At 42.6% G+C, this 25,454-nt stretch overlaps 1 protein-coding gene across 1 annotated transcript; it reads left to right on the top strand.

The window, feature by feature from the left end:
* Positions 1–273: 273 nt before the first annotated feature.
* LOC106589541 (cdc42 effector protein 1) lies at positions 274–24,908 on the top strand. Its single transcript, XM_014179650.2, has 3 exons — positions 274–461; positions 5,207–8,013; positions 22,749–24,908. The coding sequence occupies exons 2-3, from the start codon at positions 7,563–7,565 to the stop codon at positions 23,507–23,509; spliced, it is 1,212 nt and encodes a 403-aa protein (XP_014035125.1). The 5' UTR covers positions 274–461; positions 5,207–7,562; the 3' UTR covers positions 23,510–24,908.
* The last annotated feature ends 546 nt before the right edge of the window (positions 24,909–25,454 follow it).

Raw genomic sequence — 25,454 nt, 5'->3', positions numbered from 1 at the left:
CATGATTAAATAAGCCTAAAGCAAAACAAAGTAAAAAGTAATAACATAATGGATTTTTGTGAATACGTAAAATAAAACATAAATTATACTCCAAATTAACGAAATTATAGCCTGTTTGACCCTAAACCTGCATATAACTGCGGGACTGCAGGTTATGAGTCAACCCGCGTATCACTAGCTACTTCATACAGTAAATTCCTCTTGCCTGCTTCGCTGCTGCTGATTCGATGATGGCCTCGTCATCAGTTTTTGAGTAGCCCGCCCCATTCTTCACCGCCTACTCAAGCTCATTCTACTGAAGCTGAACGCGCTAGCAGTACTGTCCGGTTACAAGACCGGCTACTAGAACTCACACTACTTCATGATACTTCATTATAAATACGGATTTTTGGGGTTATCATAAAAAGTACTGGTTTTTAATCGTATTCTAACTGTGTGAACGTCTCAGTCTACTTGCCCAGGTAAGTTTTTCTTTACGCTCAACTTTTTTCTTCTTGTCTTGAATAAATATTAAGGCTATTAATTAGCCTTCTATAAATGTAATCTCTCAAATATCAATAGACTCTGTGTCAACTGAAAATAAAGTATGGAGGAAAACTTTTTTGTTGTTCAATTGTTTAATGTTCTCTTGCTGTCTATTCACAATCAAGTCATCATATTTGATATCTGAAATTATGAGCCATAGGCTGCCGATGTATACGGTTCTATGGCTCTGTAGCCTAACTGTAGCCTAACATGCACATTTGTTATTGTGCTGAAGGTTTTGTGGGTGACTATCCATAGATCATTTGGCATGAAACATAATCTGTCCTGCATTATATTTAGGGTTGCTTGTGTTGCAATATATCACTGGTCTATGCTTAGGTCTTAGCAGATGAAAAATATTGTCCACAAATTATATGAATCTATCCTCTCCTGTGGTCTGCATTCTGCATATGCTCATCTGATGTTTTATGGGGTGAATCAGAACATTTACCATTGAGGATTCAACTATTCATTAAAATGACTTGTTTAAAAGCATGGTTATTAAACTGTAGGGGACCCCCTGACTCACATATTGACAAGTTAATCATGCAGCCCCTGCTCCACATGTCAAGGGTAGCAACACCACATAACAGAGCTCTCATTACTCTGACCTCATTAGGGAGATCAGCCAATACAATTGGTTGGAGAGCGTGTTAGCTTCACACACAAGACAGATCAATGAAGAGGGCAGGCTCTGTGATAATAGCAATGTTTTCCTGGCGCTCTGCCTGCAACACCAGGCAGGTCTGCTGGATCAACTCTAGCTCATGCATGGCCACAGTAGACCTGTTTGACCATCCGCATGCCTCTATTGATTTTTGTTTTTCAATTTTGGCCTGCCGCCGGCCTTACTCATGCATATTGAACCAGAATAACCAAGCAAACACCTGATGATGAGGTATTGGAATGTAGATTTGGGGCATTCCTTCCCTGTTGGCCTCATCCAATGAGATTCCTTCATTTTAACTCTGGACAATTGTACCTGTGCCCCACCTTCCTCCAATGTGACCCGTGTCATTGATGCCAGAGACAGCAGAGGAAGCGAGACACCCCACTCGCAGGTTTTTTTCTGCTTACATTGAAGTCAATGACCTAATCAGACCAGACCCAGATGCTATCGCATTGGTATCTATGGGAGAGCCATCCCGTTAAGCAGACAGAAAATAATTCAATGGTAAACGGCCTGAGTGAACTATCTTCATTTATCCACCATCTTTGATTAACGCAGCCAGGAAAGAGTTCAGTTTAGGAGGCGTGAACTCCCAGTATGGGCGCACTGTCTGTTTTAACACCTGAGGCTACTTGTTGTTGGTGTCTTGGTTGCCACACATAAAGGGTAGGGGATACATGCTCCATCATGGCCTGTCAATCTCACCAAATGGGCCTGACTCATTCCTTCCCTGACCCCCTCAAAGTCTGTCCACAACAGCATGGCAAATGACAAATAGAGAGAAAGAGGGGTAGAGAGAGAGTGAGGGAGGTGGGAGAGAGCGCTGAAAGGGGGGAAAAGGAGGACAAAGAATGAAGGAAGGATAGATTCTTCAAGAGCCTATGGATGTTTGTTGAAGAAGCATTAAAAAAATGATTGGCTTAGGGGAAGTGTTTTCCTTGGATTCAAATAGAGCACAGCTAAGGGGAAGATAATTTATTTGGATGTGGCGGGGGAGTGAAAAAATGCAGCCTTATCTTGTATGTTTGTTCACCTGGTTAACTTAGTTAGTGAGTACGGGACTTACAATAGGACCGGAGTTTGGAAAGGAGGAGAGGGGTCAAATGCTGGTTGGTATACCCAACAAAACATAATTCTGTATAAAATCTTGACTCATTCGATTCAATAAATGATGATTGAGAGTACAGTACAGTATCTCTCCAGTCCATTGATCTAGCCGTGTGTTTTTTTTTGCATGTGTGTGCCAACTGTATCTCTCCAAACCATGAGATCTTCATACAGTACTGTAACACAGCCAGCCTCAGAGAAGGGAAGCGGGATCAGACCTAAAGGTGTTTCTAATCAGGGATGTGGTTGGGTTCTTTTCTTCTCTGTCTGTTGTGATGGTTGTAATGGAGAGAGAGAGTCCAGTGATGTTGCTCCCAGGAATGTGTTCACACACACACGGCTCCTATTAGAGCCTGGCTTCTCTGGTTTACATCTACAGTGCATCCCAAATGGAACCCTATTCACTACATAGTGCACTACTTTTGACCTGACTATATAAGTAATATGGTGCCATTTGGGATGTAGCCATACCATACCTCACAGGCCAGGCAGTGAACATCCACCATCCCTCACCTTGGCTCACAGGTATGGTAGCTACATGGTGGAGGGGGTGGATTGGATGGATGGTTCTGGGATGTAGCCTACCAAAGAGATATTTGGGAAACCCCTTTATTAATACTCAGCTTGTGTAATTTTGGAGTTTTGCGTTATGTTTAGCCAGTTGAATTACAGTCAAACAGAAACTATTATATAGTTACTACTTGAGTAGTGGCAGGAAAGGAGTGGAAAAAATATGGAATACAAACGAAAACAACTGTCAGTACCAGCTGCACTTTGAAAACAACTGTCAGTACCAGCTGCACTTTGAAAACAACTGTCAGTACCAGCTGCACTTTGAAAACAACTATCAGTACCAGCTGCGCTTTGAAAACAACTGTCAGTACCAGCTGCGCTTTGAAAACAACTGTCAGTACCAGCTGCGCTTTGAAAACAACTGTCAGTACCAGCTGCACTTTGAAAACAACTGTCAGTACCAGCTGCACTTTGAAAACAACTGTCAGTACCAGCTGCACTTTGAAAACAACTGTCAGTACCAGCTGCACTTTGAAAACAACTGTCAGTACCAGCTGCACTTTGAAAACAACTGTCAGTACCAGCTGCACTTTGAAAACAACTGTCAGTACCAGCTGCACTTTGAAAACAACTGTCAGTACCAGCTGCGCTTTGAAAACAACTGTCAGTACCAGCTGCACTCCAAATGCCAGATGATTTATCTTTCATTATATTTATATGCGTGTCTTACCTACAGTTGAAGTCGGAAGTTTGCATACACCTTAGCCAAATACATTTAAACTCAGTTTTTCATAATTCCTGACATTTTAATCCTAGTAAAAATTCCCTGTCTTAGTTCCGTTAGGATCACCACTTTATTTTAAGAATGTGAAATGTCAGAATAATAGTAGAGAGAATAATTCATTTAAGCTTTTATTTCTTTCATCACATTCCCAGCGGGTCAGAAGTTTACATACTCAATTAGTATTTGGTAGCATTGCCTTTAAATTGTTTAACTTGGGTCAAACGTTTCGGGTTAGCCTTCCACAAGCTTCCCACAATAAGTTGGGTGAATTTTGGCCCATTCCTCCTGACAGAGCTGGTGTAACTGAGTCAGGTTTGTAGGTCTCCTTGCTCACACACGCTTTTTCAGTTCTGCCCACAAACTTTCTATAGGATTGAGGTCAGGGCTTTGTGATGGCCACTCCAATAATTTGACTTTGTTGTCCTTAAGCCATTTTGCCACAACTTTGGAATTATGCTTGGGGTCATTGTCCATTTGGAAGACCCATTTGCGACCAAGCTTTAACTTCCTGACTGCTGTCTTGAGATGTTGCTTCAATATATCCACATAATTTTCCTACCTCATGATGCCATCTATTTTGTGAAGTGCACCAGTCCCTCCTGCAGCAAAGCACTCCCACGACATGATGCTGCCACCCCCGTGCTTCACGGTTGGGATGGTATTCTTCGGCTTGCAAGCCTCCCCCTTTTTCCTCCAAACATAATGATGGTCATTATGGCCAAACAGTTCTATTTTTGTTTCATCAGACCAGAGGATATTTCTCCAAAAAGTACGAACTTTGTCCCAATGTGCAGTTGCAAACCGTAGTCTGGCTTTTTTATGGCGGTTTTGGAGCAGTGGCTTCTTCCTTGCTGAGCGGCCTTTCAGGTTATGTCGATATAGGACTCGTTTTACTGTGGATATAGATACTTTTGTACCTGTTTCCTCCAGCATCTTCACAAGTTCCTTTGCTGTTGTTCTGGGATTGATTTGCACTTTCCGCACGAAAGTAACTTCATCTCTTGGAGACAGAACGTGTCTCCTTCCTGAGCGGTATGATGGCTGCGTGGTCCCATGGTGTTTATACTTGCGTACTATTGTTTGTACAGATGAACGTGGTACCTTCAGGCGTTTGGAAATTTCTTCCAAGGATGGACCAGATTTGTGGAGGTCAAAAATAAATATTCTGGGGTCTTGGCTGATTTCTTTAGATTTTTCCATGATGTCAAGCTAAGAGGCACTGAGTTTGAAAGTAGGCCTTGAAATACATCCACAGGTACACCTCCAATTGACTCAAATTATGTCAATTAGCCTATCAGAAGCTTCTAAAGCCATGACTTCATTTTCTGGAATTTTCCAAGCTGTTTAAAGGCACAGTCAACTTAGTGTATGTAAACTTCTGACCCACTGGAATTGTGATACAGTGAATTATAAGTGAAATTGTCTGTCTGTAAACAATTGTTGGAAAAATTACTTGTGCCATGCACAAAGTAGATGTCCTAACCGACTTGCCAAAACTATAGTTTGTTAACAAGAAATTTGTGGAGTGGTTGAAAAACGAGTTTTAATGACTCCAACATAAGTGTAAGTAAACTTCTGACTTCAACTCCCCTCTCTCTCTCCCACAGCAGACAGCATTTTTTCAGGCGAAGGTAGCTTCTCAGACCCAGATAACCAGCAGATAACCAGCAGGCCTGGCGGAGAGAACCAGCACAGACCCAGAGAGAGGGAGGTCAGTGCCAGAACAGAGCCCAGAAAGAGGGAGGAGAGAGCCCAAAAAAAGTATTGACGGACAGGCGAGGGGAAGAAGAGATCCATGGATTAGGGGCTAATCCAGTCTACGACCAATCCCCTGAGGAGACCCCCCTTTTTCCTTCTGAAAACTCAGACAGCCGCCCGGATTACTGCATTAAACTTATTACCTTTTAGAGACTTCTGTTTTTGTTCTTTTTTTCTGAAACCAGCTGGTGCTCAGTTTCAGCCGTGCTCTATCAGATGCCTGGAGTGTGGGCGGCTGGATTTGCGTAACTCTGAAAACAAAGGATCAGAAGGAGAGGAGGAGGACAGAGCAGGGTATGGGGGGATGCTGGAACGTTTAGGAGACATCTAGGAGCGTTCTTTAAAGACGTGTGGGGATAAACCTTCGGGCTCCGGCTGTGTCTGCGGGAGTCAGACGAGAGGTCAAAAAGTCTCTCTCTCTCTTTCTCTTTCTTTCAACCATGAGAGAGAATCTGCTTTGCTTCACATTCACACACAAGCTGAGCATTGCATGATTGCTTTTGCGTCTGCAGCTCACAGTCACACAGGAGAGTTAGTCAGGGATGTTGAGGTGGTGGCTTGAACTGTAAGTATATGAAGTCTGGTTATGAGTGTCTGGTTCATGCTCTCGAGAGGTTAAGACTATCTGAAATTCAACATCACACCTAATAGAAGTCTGTTGGTCTGGTAAGTAGACCCCTGGTACTGCTCTCTCTATCTCTCTCTCGCTCCTCTCTCTCGCTCTCTCTCTTTCCAGTCTGTGGTATGAGGCGTGCTTCCTCCCTCTGTGCTGCTACCAGCTGCCCCTCTTAAAACGCCAGCCAGTGGAGACCTAAAGGAGAGGGCCTGGGACTGTGGTCAGGAGCAAATTAAAAGGCTGCTTTAACCCTGACGCAATCCCATTCAGAGGTCTGCTCCAAGTCATTAATGAAGACAGGCTATCGCGCGTGGGAGGGCCTCTGAAGTGGAAAGCTCTAAAAAGAACAAGAACACCTTGTCAGTGTACGTTACACTATCAAATTATTACAGAAAGCAATATCCATTACTTTGCTGGATAAAGATAACAGGAAAAGTCCATTATTTGCATACCTCCTGCCAGTGTTGACTTACTGGGGTATTTTGTGCAATAAAAGTCAGCTAAGTGATTTTCTTATCAGTACATTTGTCGGTATTTTATGAATTTTGGGCTAAAAATAGAACACGTTTTTTTCTGGTGGAATATATTTTTCATGTTTGAAAACAAGATTTGGGGCTTCTGGTCAGATCAGTTATAAGTGTTGAATTAGGGTCTCTGCTCTGCTTTTATAGAGATTTTGCAAATGTATTTCGGGGAAATATGTGATATGATTAAGTAGCACTCATGTTGTAACAAAACACAGGACGAGAGAGAGACAAAATACCCTGAAACTCTCAGACAAAAAAAACAGACTTACATTTAATTTGTTCTCGAGGGCAGTGACAGGAGAGTCACTGTGGTCTACATTTAGAAGGTTCCAGAACAGTGGACTTTGAAACCCGGAACTTTGACGACTAACAGCAGGCAAGGGTCTGTAGAAAAACCTGATCCAGTTACTTTATGACTGAATGTTCCAGATAGTGATGTGTTCTGTCAGATCTCCTACCTGGTTCTACATCTTTACACTAAATCAGTCTCTAGCATAGAAAGTCCCCTCATGGTTACTGGACTGTTATAGCTGCGTTTGAGCCTCTTCTAGACAGAGAATTGAATAACGTTTTGTGCTTTCTTTTAATAAATGTTTCCAGTGTACAACCACAGGAGGGATATTTGCAGCTAAAACTCGGGTTATTCCTAAGCTGATGTTTTATAAACCCAAAGCCTAAAACAACTGTTGAGCATAGCGTCTCTGACCACACTCAAACTGGCAGTGGATTCCAGGAACTGAGCTGCATACTTTTTTCCTCCATTTCTCTCCACTTAATCCAGCTGGGTATGGATGACAACAAACAGCAGAAAATGGGACTGAAATTGCAAACAGCACATGATAACAAGAGAATACAATAGACATCTCCATTACTGAGGTTGACCCTACAAGACCTGGTGGTGGAATTCTATTCAAAACCTAAACGATCACGATCATTACTTTTGAGCCACACAATCCCCCTGGGAGAATTTCTGAAGCAAATCTTTCACCAAAGATATTTAAATTCCTTTGCCATCCCTACTTTCAGTGGATTTAAAGGGATTTTTGTAATTTTGCCATCACCATGAACCTGGGGAAGATCCCTGGGCTGAAGGGCCTGGTGGCCGGCTCTCACGGTAAACGTCATTTCAAGGGTGACCTCACCTTGGACATGATCAGCCCTCCGCTGGGAGACTTCCGTCACACCATGCACGTGGGCCGCGGAGGGGACGTGTTCGGGGACACTTCGTTCCTTAGCAATCACGGCGGGGCTGCCAACGGAAACGAGGATGATGTTTCCGTCACAAGTCCTGACAACAAGATCGGGGCTTTCTTCTCCCGGACCCTCCGGCATGTTCGGAAGACACCAGAGCATCCCAGGGGGGGGTCGAAGGACCTGTCCCCGCCACCCCCTCCCATCTCCCCCATCATCAAGAACGCAGTGTCTCTCCCCCGGCTGGATGTGGACGGCTGCCCTATTAAAAACCTCTTCCACACCCCTCCTACCTCCCTGGATGAGACCACTTATGGTTATGGTGAGTCTTACTGTACACCCACACACACACAAACATATGCACGCATCCACACAATAAGTGAACATGCAACCGTACCTGTGAAGACTTGCGGTAGATCCTGGACCTAAGGTCTAAGCTTAAGCTCAGAAAGCTAACACTGTTTGTGGCATGCAGGAGACTTGGATTTTATACATTGTCATGTATCAAACATAGACGCAATAGCTGCTGTTGGACATGCTGTGAAAACGCTCTCATTTCCACAGTAATTCAAACAAATTTTCCACAGCTGTCATGATGAATCACCTTGGCTGACACACAACAACCCTCACACTCTCTTTAGCTTGTTATGTGATGATAAGAGAGAGGCGCATCAGACATTACTGTGCTGTTGTGTGTCTGGTCTGAGGCCCTATGTGACTGACTGCCCCACATTAATACCCTCATGTTTCACTGTCTGACCTCTCTGCTCTATTTTGGTGTGTATGTGTGTGTTTGGAAGCATGTTTTTGTCTATGTGCGTGCATGCATGTTATTGGTGTAAGAGCCCTGTACTCCCAGGCAGAGGGCACTTCCCATTCAAACTATGTAGTGGTACTAATTTACCTTGTATCATGTTTGTTTCCAGCAGACCTGGGCAGAATATTTTTGCATTTTGTAGTTTATTTGAAAATACCAACTTTTTAAATACTTAAGGTAGTCGAATATACTGTAGTTTAAATAGAGTTTAAACTAAAAGGCAACTATTTTCTTTGATATTTAAATACAGGTCCAGAAAAATAAATAATATTTGAATGTATTTGAATATATGCAAGTTATTCGAAATATATGATCATAAGCACATGGTTTGGAGGGCTCTTAGATATTAATCTTAATGTAGCCTATAGCCTACAATTAAATATATAAGGGACATGGAATCACCTCAACATTTCATTAGACCACTTTTGCAGCTTAAAAATGACTAACAAATATATTTTCATAATGTCTGAGTCATAAGGTAATACCAACAAACTCTCACAGTCTAACTTCATCCACATTCTCCAAACGTTAAATTTCAATGTTGCTCAAAATGTCAAATTTCAAAGTGTTTTTCACACACTGGGTTGACTCCTGCTGCTCTTTATCGCTCCATTTCTCCAAATGTCAAATGTTGAAGTTAAGGGGTAAGTTTAGGCACTCTTTCTGAATGACTAAGGTAAGTAAGGGTTAAGGTTCGGGATAGGGTTAAAACCCCAAAATGCCTCCAGAGTGGCGCAGCGTCACTGCATCGCAGCGCTAGAGGTGTCACTACAGATCCGGGTTCGAACCCGGGCTGTGTCGCAGTCGACCGCGACTGGGAGACTCATGAGGTGGCGCACAATTGGCCCAGCGTCGTCTGGGTTAGGGGAGGGTTAGGCCGGCTGGGATGTCCTTGTCCCATCGCACTCTAGCGACTCCTTGTGGCGGGCCGGGCGCATGCACACTGACTTCGGTCACTAGCTGTTCGGTGTTTCCTCTGACACATTGGTGCGGCTGACTTCCGGGTTAAACGAGCAGTGTGTCAAGAAGCAGAGAGGCTTGGCGTGGTTGTGTTTCGGAGGAGTCCGTACGGGAGTTTCAGCTATTGGATAAGACTGTAACTACTAATTGGAAATCACGAAATTGAGGAGAAAAAGTGGTCAAAAGTTAAAAAACATATACAGTATATATAATTTTTTCTAATAAAAATAAAAGAACAGTGTTCATGACTGGGATCGAACATACAACCTTCTGATCCAGAGTCATGGGATTACTATTTCTGAATGGTTAAGGTAAGGGTTAAGGTTTGGGATAGGGTTAAAAGTATCATGCTTGAAGGTAAGACCCAGAGGTGGGGCAAAGGTACAGGACGGCAGGCAGGGTCAGGGGCAGGCAGAGTGGTCAGGCAGGCGGGCTCAGAGACAGGGCAGGCAAGGTTCAAAACCAGGAGGGCACGAAAAAGAGAGACTGGGGAGAAGCAGGAGCTGAGATGAAAAACGCTGGTTGACTTGAAAAACAAGACAAACTGGCAACAGACAAACAGAGAACACAGGTATAAATACACAGGGGATAATGGGGAAGATGGGCGACATCTGGAGGGGGGTGGAGACAATCACAAAGACAGGTGAAACAGATCAGGGTGGTGGCGCCCCTAGAGGGGGGGTGTCCTGGTGTCCTACCTGTGCGCATATCTGGTTGACCGGGGTGTCGGCGTTGAAAATCCGCAATGAGGCCTGGGTCGAGGATGTCCCTGGCGGGGACCCAGCACCTCTCCTCCGTGCCATAACCCTCCCAGGCAACCAGGTACTGGAACCCCCTGCCCCGAGGTCGAAACTTCAGGAGACGCCTCACCGTGTAAGCCGGTTGGCCATCGATGAGACAGGGAGAGGTGTGGGCCTAGAAAAACAGGAGACAAAGGACTGTGAGACATGGGTTTAACTCTGGACACATGAAAGGTGGGATGTATACGAAGGGTATGTGGCAACAGAAGACGAACAGCTGATGGGCTAATCATTTTGTCGATGGGAAATGGGCTAATAAACCGGGGGGAGAACTTGCGGGATTCCAACCGGAAGGGCAGTTCCCGGGTGGATAGCCATACCTTCTGCCCAAGATGATGAAGGGGAGCCGGGGTCCGATGGAGATCCACTTGTTGTCGATATCTGGAGGTGGTCTTGAGGAGGGCCGACCGAGCTCTCCTCCAGGTATGATGACAGCGGCGGACAAACATCTGGGCAGAAGGAATGCTGACCTCTTCCTCCTGCTTGGGGAAGAGCGGGGGCTGATACCCCAAGGAACACTCAAAAGGAGATAGGCCCGTGTAATATGTCCGGTGGCGATTTTTATGAATTGTTCAGCAGTCTAATGGCTTGGGGGTAGAAGCTGTTGAGGAGCCTTTTGGTCCTAGTCTTGGCACTCCGGTACCGCTTGCCGTGTGGTAGCAGAGAAAACAGTCTATAACTTGGGTGACTGGAGTCTTTGACAATTTTATGGGCTTTCCTCTGACACCGTCTATTTATAGGTCCTGGATGGCAGGAAGCTTGTACTGGGCCATTCACACTACCCTCTGTAGCATCTTACGGTCAGATGCTGAGCAGTTGCCATACCAGGCGGTGATGCAACCGGTCAGGATGCTCTCGATGGTGCAGCTGTAGAACTTTTTGAGGATCTGGGGGCCCATGCCAAATCTTTTCAGTCTCCTGAGGGGGGAAAAGGTTTTGTCGTGCCCTCTTCACGACTGTCTTGGTATGTTTGGACCATGATAGTGCGTTGGTGTTGTGGACACCAAGGAACTTGAATCTCTCAACCCGCTCCACTACAGCCCCGTCGATGTTAATGGGGGCCTGTTCGGCCCGCCTTTTCCTGTAGTCCACGATCAGCTCCTTCGTCTTGCTCACATTGAGGGAGAGGTTGTTGTCCTGGCACCACACTGCCAGTTCTCTGACCTCCTCCCTATAGGCTGTCTCATCTTTGTCGGTGATCAGGTCTACCACTGTTGTGTCGTCAGCAAACTTAATGATGGTGTTGGAGTCGTGTTTGACCATGCAGTCGTGGGTGAACAGGGAATACAGGAGGGCACTAAGTACACACCCCTGAGGGGCCCCAGTGTTAAGGATCAGCGTGGCAGACGTATTGTTGCCTACTCTTATCACATGGAGGCGGCCAGTCAGGAAGTCCAGGATCCAGTTGCAGAGAGAGGTGTTTAGTTCCAGAATCCTTAGCTTACTGATTAGCTTCATGGGCACTATGGTGTTGAATGCTGAGCTGTAGTTGATGAACAGCATTCTCACATAGGTGTTCCTTTTGTCCAGGTAAGAAAGGGCGAGTGTGGAGTGCAATTGAGATTGTGTCATCTGTGGATCTGTTGGGGCGTTATGCGAATTAGAGTGGGTCTAGGGTGTCCGGGAGGATGCTGTTGATGTGAGCCATGACCAGCCTTTCAAAGCACTTCATGGCTACCGACGTGAGTGCCACTGGGCGGTTATCATTTAGGCAGGTTACCTTCGCTTCCTTGGGCACAGGGATTATGGTGGTCTGCTTGAAACATGTAGGTATTACAGACTCAGCCAGGGAGAGGTTGAAAATGTCAGTGAAGACACTTGACAGTTAGTCTGCGCATGCTTTGAGTACATGTCCTGATAATCCGTCTGGTCCAGCCACTTTGTGAATGGGACCTGTTTAAATAGTTTGTTCACATCGGCTACCGAGAGCGTTATCACACAGTCATCCAGAATAGCTGGTGCTCTCGTGCATGCTTCAGTGTTGCTTGCCTCGAAGTGAGCATAAAAGGCATTTAGCTTGTAAAGGTAGGCTCGCGTCACTGGGCAGCTCGCATCTGGGTTTCCCCTTGTAGTCCGTAATAGTTTTCAAGCCCTGCCACATCCGATGAGCGTCAGAGTCGGTGTAGTAGGATTCAATCTTTATCCTGTATCGACGCTTTGCATGCTTGATGGTTCATCTGAGGGCATAGGGGAATTTCCTACTAGTGTCTGGATTAGTCTCCCGCTCCTTGAGAGCGGAAGCTCTAGCCTTTAGCTCGATGCGTATGTTGCCTGGAATCCATGGCTTCTGGTTGGGATATGTACGTACAGTCACTGTGGGGACGATGTCATCGATGCACTTATTGATGAAGCCAATGACTGAGGAGGTGTGTTCCTCAATGCCGTTGGATGAATCCCAGAACATATTGCAGTCTGTGCTAGCAAAACAGTCCTGTCGTGTAGCATTCACGTCATCTGACCAGTTCCGGATTGAGCGAGTCACTGGTACTTCCTGCTTTAGTTTTTGCTTGTAAGCAGGAATCAGGAGGATAGAATTGTGGTCAGATTTGCCAAATGGAGGGTGGGGGAGAGCTTTGTATGCATCTCTGTGTGGAGTAAAGGTGGTCTAGGATTTTTTTCCCCTGGTTGCACATGTGACATGCTGGTAAGAATTTGGTAAAACTGTTTGCCTGCATTAAAGTCCCCGGCCACTAGGAGCACCACTTCTGGGTGAGCATTTTCTTCTTTGCTTATGGCCTTATAGAGTTGGTTGAGAGTGGTCTTAGTGCCAGCTTCGCTTTGTGGTGGTAAATAGACAACTACAAATAATACAGATGAGAACTCTCTTGGTAGATAGTGTGGTCGACAACTTATCATAAGGTACTCTACCTCAGGCGAGCAATACCTCGAGTCTTCTTTAATATTAGACATCGTACACCAGCTGTTATTGACAAAAAGACACACACCCCCACCCCTCGTCTTACCAGAGGTAGCGTCTCTGTTATGCCGGTGCATGGAAAATCCCGCCAGCTCTATATTGTCCATTTCTTCATTCAGCCACGTCTCGGTGAAACATAGGATGTTACAGTTTTTAATGTCCCGTTGGTAGGATAAGATGATTAAAATGGTGCAGAAAAACATGGCTGACGTTTTACATTCTCCCAACCAATTGTGCAATTTTTTATTTTTATTTTGCATTTTGTGTAACTTATTTTTTAACTTATTGCGTACATAATGTTGCTGCTACCATCTCTTATGACCAAAAATAACTTCTGGACATCAGAAAAGCGATTACTTTCCACGGACTGGAAGAAACTTTTTCTTTTAACGAGTCCGACGAGAAGGATATCCTGCTTTCACTGAAACAGGCCCAGATCCACTCCTTTTGCGTGAAGAAAAGACACCAGAAAAGGGGACGCAGATCGATAATCCTTCTGAGAAGCCAGAGGCGAGCGAGTAAACTCCCAATGCCTTCCATTCTCCTTGCTAACGTGCAATCGCTAGAAAATAAAATTGATGACCTATTATTAACATATCTGACCTATTACTATACTATATATGTCACTCCCTTTGGTTCCTTCCCCAAGCGTCATTGTTTCTGTTCCAGTGTCATGTCTGTGCATTGTTTGTGTTTCTTGTTTTGTATTTAGTTGTGTTTATTTATTAAAACACTCACTCCATGAACTTGTTTCCCGACTCTCAGTGCACACGTTTCAATACTAAAGAAAACAATGACATTTTAGAAAAACAATGGCAACACTAGCTATTCTCTTGTGGAATTTGAAAGGCCTTAATATTCTTAGCAAGTGTTCCAGCTGTCTTGATATTCTAGCAAGAAACTATATTGATATAATGCTCCAACACACCTGCTCCAAAAGCACACAGAATAGAGAACCATTTGTATAAACTTGCTGCTTTTTCATCAGCCCCAAACAGAACTAATGGTGTAATCATAATGACATAAATCCCCATCCTTGGTAAAGGTGAAGACCAAGAAGGCAGAATCACTTTCCTCAACTGTATCCATAATGGAAAGTACATTGCCTTTATTAATGTGTATGCTCCAAATTAATATGATCCTATGTTTTTGGATTATTTGAACAGCATGTTAGAATTAACTGAATTCCAACTGGTTAATGGGACAGACATGAATGCCATTCTTTAGGGGTGTGCCGACATAGCCATACTCGTATCCGTAAATTGACAGTTGATAGTGGGATCAGATGATACTCGTGATTTGAAAAAACGGAAGTGTTTTAACATGCCTAAAATGTCTCGCTGCACATTCTCACTGCAAAAAAGCAGCAGATTAGGATTAGGGGGGGGGGGTTGTCTGTGCGAGTAGTCAGACAAAACTTCAGCGGGTAGCAAAGTTTGCTGTCACTGTCAGATTGCTCATCAGCTTTTCAACTTTTTTCCCTACCCTTGTCCCACTTGTTAGATATTATGCATATTGATAGCTTGATAGTTGAGTTAATTAGACCATGTAGAACCTTGGATTTGTCTGACTGACATGCGAAAGATGAGTGCTGGCACCTGAAAATTAAAAAAAAATACTCGGTTCATAATCGTATCCATAAAATTGCCCAATGTCCTTTATGATACTGTTTTGTCCGACTACTCAGCACACCCCTACCATTCTGGACATAAGGGACAAATCTAATAAGACCAACTAAAATCCACCGGGAACCAAGGCTCTCAACATATACTCTATGATTGATGCCTGGCGAGCTCATAATCCAAAAGCAGAAGAGTACACTTTCTATTCAAACAGGCACAAAACATTCTGCCAAATCGATTTAGTTTTATTATCATCTCCTCTATTGTCTTTAGTCAGGCTCATATGTCAAATGTATATTTTCTTATCTGATCATCATGATTATTACTGCCAGCTACACATTCCAGAATCTCCTAAAAGAGCCACAAGATGGCAATTTAATGTTTCCTTACTACAAAATCCTACTTTCTGTGAACATTTTGAAATTGATTTATAATGATTAATAAAAATTCACTCAATCCTCCTCAGATTTTATGGGACACCATAAGGTTTTATCTAAGGATCGGACCCTTTTTTTTTACGCCTAAAATAACAACCCAAATCTAACTGCCTGTAGCTCAGGACCTGAAGCAAGGATATGCATATTCTTGATACCATTTGAAAGGAAACTCTTTGAAGTTTGTGGAAATGTGAAATTAATATAGGAGAATATAACACATTAGATTTGGTAAAAGATAATACAAAGAAAAAAACATGCTTTAAAAATTTTGAAATGCAAGAGAGAGGCCACACTGTATTATTCCATCTTAGGTGCAATTTAGATTATGGCCACTAGATGGCAGCAGTGTATGTGCAAAGTTTTAGACTGATCCAGTAAACCATTGCATTTCTGTTCAAAAAGTCTGCTCAAATGTGCCTAATTGGTTTATTAATGAAATTTTCAAGTTCATAACTGTGCACTCTCCTCAAACAATAGCATGGTATTCTTTCACTGTAATAGCTACTGTAAATTGGACAGTGCAGGTAGATTAACAAGAATTTAAGCTTTCTGCCCATATCAGAAATGTCTATGGCCTTTGAAATGTTCTTGTTACTTACAATCTCATGCTAATCACATTAGCACACGTTAGCTCAACCGTCCTGTGGGAGAGGACACCTATCCTGTAGAGGTTACAATGCATTGTTTTAACCTCTACAGGATCGGTATATGGGCTGAATAAATCACAATTAAAGATGATATCAGAATTGGAAAAGTTAATGACGAGTTCTAACAACTTTTTTCAGACCAGATAGCAACTACTCTCTTCAAAGTCAAGACAGAACTAAATTTATTGATTAGACAGAGAGCAGAATTTGCCATCCATCAAGTTAGACTCAACCATTACTTCCATGGTAATCGACCCAGTTGTCTACTGGCTAACGAGCTTTGCCGTAATGATCAATTAGCAATATTGCAACTATCGAATCTGAATCAGGTGAATTACTATCAGAACCCATATTAATCAACCAAAGATTATCCCATTTCTATAAAGAATTGTACACCTCTGATTGTAAATCCACACCAAGCCAGATCGAGTCATTTTTAAAAGATATAAGAACTCCTCTTCTCTAAACTGAGGAAGCCGGGTTGCTGGGAGCCCAAATCTCTCTCCATGACCTCAAAAGGGCATTGGATAACATGATTAAAGGCAAATCACCTGGTTGTGACAATATTCCTCCTGAGGGATATTTAAAATGTTGGAACCAGTTAGGTCTGGTGTTGTTTAAAATGATTAATACAGCTGTTCACAAAGGTTAATTTGGAAGAGATGCAAATACAGCACTAACTTAATTTTTATAAAAAAGGTAAGGACGCCATCTAGTGCACTCATTATCGCCCTCTAGCTTTGATAAACACAGAAATGAAATTATTTTTTAAAATTCTGTCGCCCAGTCTCTAAACTTACTTACCCAAATTGGTACATCTAGACCAAAGTGGGTTTGTTAAAAAAACTATTATCCTCCGTTGCCTATTACATATCTTACATGCTTCATCAGAACCAAAGCTCCTTGGGCAGTTCTATCTCTCGATGCAGAAAAAGCTTTTGATTGACTAGAATGGTTATATCTTTGGTCGGTTTTGGAACATATGGGAGTTGGCTCCAATTTCATTAATATGTTTAAAATACTGTATGCCAGTCCCTCACCCATATTAATAACAGGCAATAACTACAATAACAGGCAATAACTGTTCTGTTCAGAATAACTAGAAGTGGAAGGCAAGGTGATCCCATCTCACCACTGCTATTTTTATTGTCTATGGAGCCCCTGGCTCAGGCAATTCAACAATCGAAAGAAATTACACAAATATCTTTCAATTCTACAGATCACGTAGTCTCATTATATGACAACGATATATTACTTTTGTCTAGATAATGTATCTCAATCCCTCCCAAAATCTTCATAGACAAATTCAGCTCCATCTCAAGTAATAAAATAAATTGAACAAAATCTGCCCTACTGCCTCTCAAGATCCCGAACCCATCACTACTTATTTAAATATTTGGGAATAGATATATTTCCATCCTTAGATAAAACCATTTCCAAAAACTTTAACAGAACGCTCAAATCAATTCAATCCAACCTCAGTAGATGGACTAATATTCCAGTTGCTTTAACCTGCAGAATGTCTATTGTCAAAATGAATATATTGCCACAGTTTAATGTGTGTAGTTCAATGCTTCTCTTGTCTTCCCCTTCTGGCTTTTGGGATAAAATCCACAGTGTGGTTTCAAAATGTACAGTACCAGTCAAAAGTTTGGACACACCTACTCATTCAAGGGTTTTTCTTTATCTTTACTATTTTCTACATTGTAGAATAATAGTGAAGACATCAAAACTATGAAATAACACATATGGAATCATGTTCTAACCAAAAAAGTGTTAATCAAATCAAAATATATTTAATATTTGAGATTCTTCAAAGTAGCCACCCTTTGCCTTGATGACAGCTTTGCACACTCTTGGCATTCTCTCAACCAGCTTCACCTGGAATGCTTTTCCAACAGTCTTGAAGGAGTTCCCACATATGCTGAGCACTTATTGGCTTTTTCTTCACTCTGCGGTCCAACTCATCCCAAACCATCTCAATTGTGTTAAGGTCGGGTGATTGTGGGGGCCAGGTCATCTGATGCAGCACTCCAGCACTCTCCTTCTTGGTCATATATACCTTGGCCTGTTGAAAAACAAATTATAGTGACACTAAGTGCAAACCAAATGAGATGGCGTATCGCTGCAGAAGGCTGTGGTAGCCATGCTGGTTAAGTGTGCCTTGAATTCGAAATAAATCATAGATCATCGGTTCACCTACTCTGCGACTCACAAAGACATGGCGGTATGAACCAAAATCGCAAATTTGGACTCCTCAGACCAAAGGACAGATTTCCACCGGTCTAATGTCCATTGCTCGTGTTTCTTGGCCCAAGCAAGTCTCTTCTTATTGGTGTCCTTTAGTAGTGGTTTCTTTGCAGCAATTCGACCATAAAGGCCTGATTCACCCAGTCTCCACTGAACAGTTGATGTTGAGATGTGTCTGTTACTTGAACTCTGTGAAGCATTTATTTGGGCTGCAATTTAGGAGGCTGGTAACTCTAAGGAACTTGTCCTCTGCAGCAGAAGTAACTCTGGGTCTTCATTTCCTGTGGCGGTCTTTCTGAGAGCCAGTTTAATCATAGCTCTTGATGGTTTTTGTGACTCCACTTGAAGAAACTTTAAAAGTTCTTGAAATTTTCCAGATTGACTGACCTTCATGTTTTAAAGTAATGATGGACTGCCGTTTCTCTTTGCTTATTTTAGCTGTTCTTGCCATAATATGGACTTGGTCTTTTACCAAATAGGGCTATATTCTGTATACCACCCCTACTTTGTCACAACATAACTGACTGGCTCAAACGCATTAAGAAGGAAAGGAATTCCACAAACTAACTTTTAACAAGGCACACCTGGTATTTGAAATACATTCCAGGTGACTACCTCATGAAGCTGGTTGAGAGAATGCCAAGATCGTGCAAAGCTGTCATCAAGGCAAAGGGTGGCTACTTTGAAGAATCTCAAATTTAAAATATATTTTGTGTAACACCCTTGGTTACTACATGATTCCATAAGTGTTATTTCATAGTTTTGATGTCTTCACTATTATTCTACAATGTAGAAAATAGCAAAAATAAAGATAAACCCTTGAATGAGTAGGTGTGTCCAAACTTTTGACTGGTAGGCCTACTGTATATGGCAAAGTAAGCTATAGTGCACCCTGGTAGAGGTGGACTTAACTGATATATTCATTAAACAATGTAACTAGGCTTTGGTCCTATTATTGCACACAATTGCGCACTCCTATTATTGTCCACTCCTTAATTTTCCAGTGTTAGTGATTGCGTACCCACAGAAACTGCTTCTTCTTGCGTTTAGTTGATAGGAGTGGTCATCTGCTGCAATAGCCCATCCATGACAAGCACCGACGAGTTGTTCATTCAGAGATGCCGTTCTGCACACCACCGTTGTACTGCGTCGTTATTTGGCTGTTTGTGGCATGCCTGTTATCTTGCACGATTATTGCCATTCTCCCTCGACCTCTCATCCACGAGCTGTTTTTGCCCACAGGACTGTCGCTGACAAGATGTTTTGTGCTTGTCACACCCTTCTTGATAAACCCTAGAAACTGTCGTGCGTGAAATGCACAGGAGGCGGGTAGAGTGATTAGCAACCCTAGTCGCTAGGTGGAGTGGGAAGGGAAATGGGAAACATGGTTTCCAGGACTGGGGGGAGGTTGGGGCTGGAGGCACACTTCTTTTTTTATTTAATTTTTCTGCGTGTATTGAATTCATCACTTAAACTCTGTATGTATTTGTGGCAGCCTATGGATACATGTTTTATAAACATATCATTTTAAATGGATAATGTATATAGTGTTTTGGAACAAAGCGGTTAAGATATGACTGTCAGATCGATTGCAATAGTATAGGAGATTGTGTGTGCTCTATTCATTCTATCTTCAACATGCAGTTCTAGATACAGCCCTGCCATTAGTTGGAAGCAGCCAATCCGATAGTTTCAGAAAGGTAGTCACTTCCTGAGATCTGTATTGAAGTATTTTACAAAAAGTAGTTACTTTCTGTGAACTGTATTCAAAAATATGAATGCAACATATAAAGTGTTGGTCCCATGTTTCATGAGCTGAAATAAAAGATCCCAGAAATATTCCATACACACAAAAAGCCTATTTCTTTCAAATGTTGTGCACAAATTTGTTTACATCCCTGTTAGTGAGCATTTCTCCTTTGCCAAGAAAATCCATCCACCTAACAGGTGTGGCATATCAAGAAGCTGATTAAACAGCATGACCATTGCACAGGTGCACCTTATGCTGGAGACAATAAAAGGCCACTCTAAAATGTGCAATTTTGTCACACAACACAATGCCACAGATGTCTCAAGTTGAGGGAGTGTGCAATTGGCATGCTGACTGCAGGAATGTCCACCAGAGCTGTTGCCAGAGAATTGAATGTACATTTCTTTACCCTAAGCCGTCTCCAATGTTTTTTCAGAGAATTTGGCAGTACGTCTAACCGGCCTCACAACCACAGACCACGGGTAACGACGACAGCCCAGGACCTCCACATCCGAGATCCTGAGGCCCATTGTCGTGCCATTCATCCGGCGCCATCCCATCATGTTTCAGCATGATAATGCATTGCCCCATGTAGCAAAGATCTGTACACAATTCCTGGAAGCTGAAAATGTCCCAGTTCTTCCATGGCCTGCATACCCACCAGACAGGTCAACCATTGAGCATGTTTGGGATGCTCTGGATTGACGTGTACGACCACGTGTTACAGTTCCCATCAATATCCAGCAACTTCACACTGCCATTGAAGAGGAGTGGGACAACATTCCACAGGCCACAATCAACAGCCTGATCAACTCTATGTAAAGGAGATGTGTTGCGCTGCATAAGGAAAATGGTCACACCAGATACTGACTGGTTTTCTGATCCACGCCCCTATCCCTTTTTTTTAAGGTACTGTATCTGTGACCAACAGATGCATATCTGTATTCTCAGTCATGTGAAATCCATAGATTAGGACCTCATTTATTTATTTCAATTGACTGATTTCCTTATATGAACTGTAACTCAGTAAAATCTTTGAAATTGTTGCATGTTAGGTTTATATTTTTGTTCAGTGTAGTTTTTAAAAGTAGTCACTTTCTGAAATCTGTATTCTAGTAGTTTTAAAAAGTAGTTATTTATGGGGATTCAAATAGTTGTCACCGCCAAAGTAACTATTTCTTCCCCCGGAATAATGTTTTACTTTCCACAAAGCATAGTTAAAACTATAGTTTATCCTAGATCTTGTTTCAGCTATGAAAGCAGTAGGTCATGAGGGCACTGTGTGACATGTCATGTGAGTAATCTGTCCTGGGAACAACGTGCCTGAGAGGTGATGTCTAACTCAGAGATAGAGATAGAGTTGGAATTTTTCAGCATTTTGAAACTGGCAGGACTCACTATTTTATGACATAGCTTACACTGCCCTCTGTTGGTGATGAGAGATTATCTATAGTGCGTTCAGAAAGTATTCACACCCCTTGACTTTGTCCACATTTTGTTGTGTTACAAAGTGGGATTAACATTGATGTAATTGTAATTTTTTGTCAACGATCTACACAAAATACTCTGCAATGTCAAAGTGGTAAAAAAAAGCTAACATTTTCCCCATTTTCTTTTTAAGAAACACTAATATACAGTATCTTGATTATATAAGTATTCAACCTCCTGAGTCAATACATGTTAGAATAACCTTTGGCAGCGATTATAGCTGTGAGTCTTTCTAGGTAAGTCTCTAAGTGCTTTCCACACCTGGATTGTGCAACATTTTCCCATTATTTTCAATGTATTTTTTCAAACTCAGTCAAATTAGTTGTTGATCATTGTCAGACAACCATTTTCAGGTCTTGCCATAGATTTTCAATCAGATTTAAGTCAAAACTGTAACTCGCCAACTCAGCAACATTCACTGCCTTCTTAGTAAGCAAATCCAGTGCAGATGTGGCCTTGTGTTTTAGGTTATTGTCCTGCTTAAAGTTGAATTAATCTCCTAGTGTCTGGTGGAAAATAGACTGAACCAGATTTTCCTATAGGATCCTGTGCTTAGCTCCATTCCATTTCTTTTTTATCCTGAAAAACTCCCCAGTCCTTAACAATTACAAGCACACCCATAACATTATGTGGCCACCACTGTGCTTGAAAATATGGAGTGTGGTATTCAGTAATGTGTTTTATTGGATTTACCCAAACATAACACTTTGTATTCAGGACAAAAAGTTATTTGCTTTGCTACATTTTCTGCTGTATTTTGTGCCTTGTTGCAAACAGGATGCATGTTTTTGAATATTTGTATTCTGTACAGGCTTCCTACTTTTCACTCTATCAATTAGGTTAGTATTGTGGAGTAACTACAAGGTTGTTGATCCATCCTCAGTTTTTCCTTTCACAGCCATTAAACTCTGTAACTGTTTTAAAGTCACCATTGGCCTTATGGTGAAATCCCTGAGTGGTTTCCTTCCTCTCCGGCAACTGAGTTAAGAAGGACACCTGTAACTTTGTAGTGACTGGGTGTATTGATACACAATCCAATATGTAATTAAATCTACCAATAGGTGCCCTTTGCGAAGCATTTGAAAACTTTGTGGTTGAATCTTTGTTTGAAATTCACTGCTCGACTGAGGGACCTTACAGATAATTGTATGAGTGGGGTACAAAGATTCAGAAATCATGTTAACTATTATTGAACACAGTGAGCCTATGCAAATTATTATGCGACTTGTTAAGCACATGTTTATTTAATGTTAAAACTAGGGTGGCAACTGAAATTCCATGTATTATTTTACATTTTTAAGTTTCTGTCAAAATCTAAATCACAATACAGAATGTTATGCCTAAACTCCCTGTCTCTGCTCCACCTCAGGTCTGGAGTCAGGTTTCGTCACTCTGCCCCGCCTCTCACGCTCAGCGGAGCGTCAGTCGCAGCAGGGAGGCTCTAACTCCTGTACCCCCAACACCCACGGCGGCTCGCTCACCGACGTCTCTGCCCTCCTGTCCTCCTCCGCTGACCCGACCCTGACCTCTGACCCCGAACACATGACCCGGTTCGACTCCTTGTCCTCCATGGCATCCTTCACATTCGACCTGGGGCCCTCCCTCATGAGCGAGGTGTTCGGTTTGATTGACAGCCCTAATGGCCACCCAGAGCCCAGCCACACCTGGGAGGCAGAAGAGGCGGAAGAGCCAAGTGGCTTTGCGTTTGGGTTTGCAACCAATGAAGGCTCGGAGATGGACTCGGAGATGGATGCCACCACTGCCTCATTGGTGGATTCTCTGCTTCGAGAGGACTGTAGTAGCAGCAGGAAGAGTCCATATGGGATGGAGTGGGAAGAGGAGGAAGAGGAGGCTAGGAGAATGAAGGTGAACGGAGGTGACCAGCATCTTAAAGGGGCGGTGCCTGATTTAGTTATGGGCTCCCCCTCTAGACAGAGGCTTACTATGGAGAGTGAGAGGTTCCAGGGTTCCGCTGATGTGCTGGGGGTGCTCTATGGGGTTGGAGGGCTCCTGAAGGGGCAGCAGAGGATGGAGCTGGAGGGAAAGGTGACCATGTGCCAGACCATGAAGAAAACCCCTTACATCTGCATTACACCTGATGAGGAGGAGGAGGAGGAAATCAAAGTCTGAACTACAATGACAGCCTCAATTTTGTTTAACCAGAATTACCTACAACAGATTTCCCACTGTGTACACACTGGTTGATTCAATGTTGTTTCCATTTCATTTCAATTAAATGACGTTGAACCAACATGAAATAGACGTTGAATTGACGTCTGTGCCCAGTGGGTTGTGATTATTGGTTAATTCCTTGTAAAGTCTTTTGTTTTAAGAAACTGGCTCTATTGACCTGACTCAGCTTTGAATCCTTCTTCTTCATAATTTTCCAATATTCCTTGCAGAAATGTAATGTTATGTCGTCAGAAGACTCACTTAAAGACTTTGATTGTTCCCAAATTGTTCCCAAATGTAATGGAAAGTATGTTTGTTGACAGACTCACTGAAAGATTATGGAGGCTGAAAGTTCCCCAAGCAAACATGTTGTATGGAAGGAGCTAGAACAGGCTAATAATAGCTAACTACATGTCCTTTTAAAAGGTCAGTGGAACCAGTGGTGAACAAAGAAATAAAGAGATGGGGTAGAAAGTGTGAGAATGTACCAGAGAAAGTGGTTGGACACAGAGGAGTTACCATGGAAACCATAGGAGGTTGGTTGCACATTAATTGGGGAGAACAGACTCGTGGTAATGACTGAAGTGGAGTAAGTGGAATGGTATCAAATACATTAAACACGTCGTTTTTCCAGGTATTTGATGCCATCCATTTGTGCCGTTCTGGCCATTATTATTAGGTGTCCCCCCCCCCCCCAGCAGCCCCCTGTGATGGAAACACTAAATATGTTGCTCAACAGTGTGTAAGTCAGTTAACAGCTGGTTAAATATATACTGTGTGGACTTCCTGAGAAAAATGCTCAATGTGTGACTTCATATAACTATTCAAGGCAGAAGGCAGGACACGAAGACAAAGCAGTAGCGGTTTCAACCCAACTTCATCTTTCCCTCACCACCAACCAGTCCCATGGGAAAAAACTACGCCAAGAGAGAGATCTTAACTCTTAGCACGTGACGTTAACTTCAGGAAAACAATCCCCTTTTGCCTGAAGATTACACCCAAGACAAACACTTCATATTCTACAGATACAGTATGAAGCCCAAACCATGAGAAATTCACTCAGAAATGAAATAGAAGAGGATAATTTTGTACAATGTAATAATCACAAGTATAATGTTGTTACGGTATGTTTGTTAATTCACATATTTACATCATACCCCATTTAGACATGTTTCCCAAATTCATTATGGGTCTAGCTAACTCTCATCTTGTTTGTCTGCTATTGTGTCAACCAATGGTTGAATCCTATTTTTAGACTATATTTAGAAAAACTGTGTCCCCCATTTGCATAAATGTGCTGCTATTGATACCAATGATATTTCTATAATGATAAATGAAATAAAATGTTTTTAATAAGCATGGGCATTAATATTTTATTTACATGTCTGAAAACATTCATACAACTGTAATACAAAACATGCACTAAATAAATCACAACATATAATGCATGTATGGTAGCTCTCAAACTACAAAGCACTTTTTCTCTAAGAGTTGAACTGGCTGCAAAAGCACAATACATCTCTGGCCTTGATATGCAACCCAAAGCAGGTTACTCCAAATGTCAGGTTACGGTCAACATTTGTACCTAAAGCGTAAGAAAACTTCTTTACACAGGCTTAGATGATACACTATACACTACATGACCAAAAGTATGTGGACACCTGCTCGTCAAACATCTCATTCCAAAATCATGGAGTTGGTCCCCCCTTTGCTGCTCTAACAGCCTTCACTCTTCTGGGAAGGCTTTCCACTACATGTTGGAACATTGCTGCAGGGACTTGCTTCCATTCAGCCACAAGAGCATTAGTGAGGTCGGGCACGGATGTTGGGTTATTAGGCCTGGCTTGCAGTCGGCGTTCCAATTCATCCCAAAGGTGTTCGATGGGGTTGAGGTCAGGACTCT

Source organism: Salmo salar, chromosome ssa28 (assembly GCF_905237065.1).
Source record: "Salmo salar chromosome ssa28, Ssal_v3.1, whole genome shotgun sequence".
In the NCBI taxonomy this organism is placed as follows: Eukaryota; Metazoa; Chordata; class Actinopteri; order Salmoniformes; family Salmonidae; genus Salmo; species Salmo salar.
The sequence above is the reverse complement of the archived record's forward strand: the minus strand, read 5'-3'. Positions and strand labels throughout refer to the sequence as shown.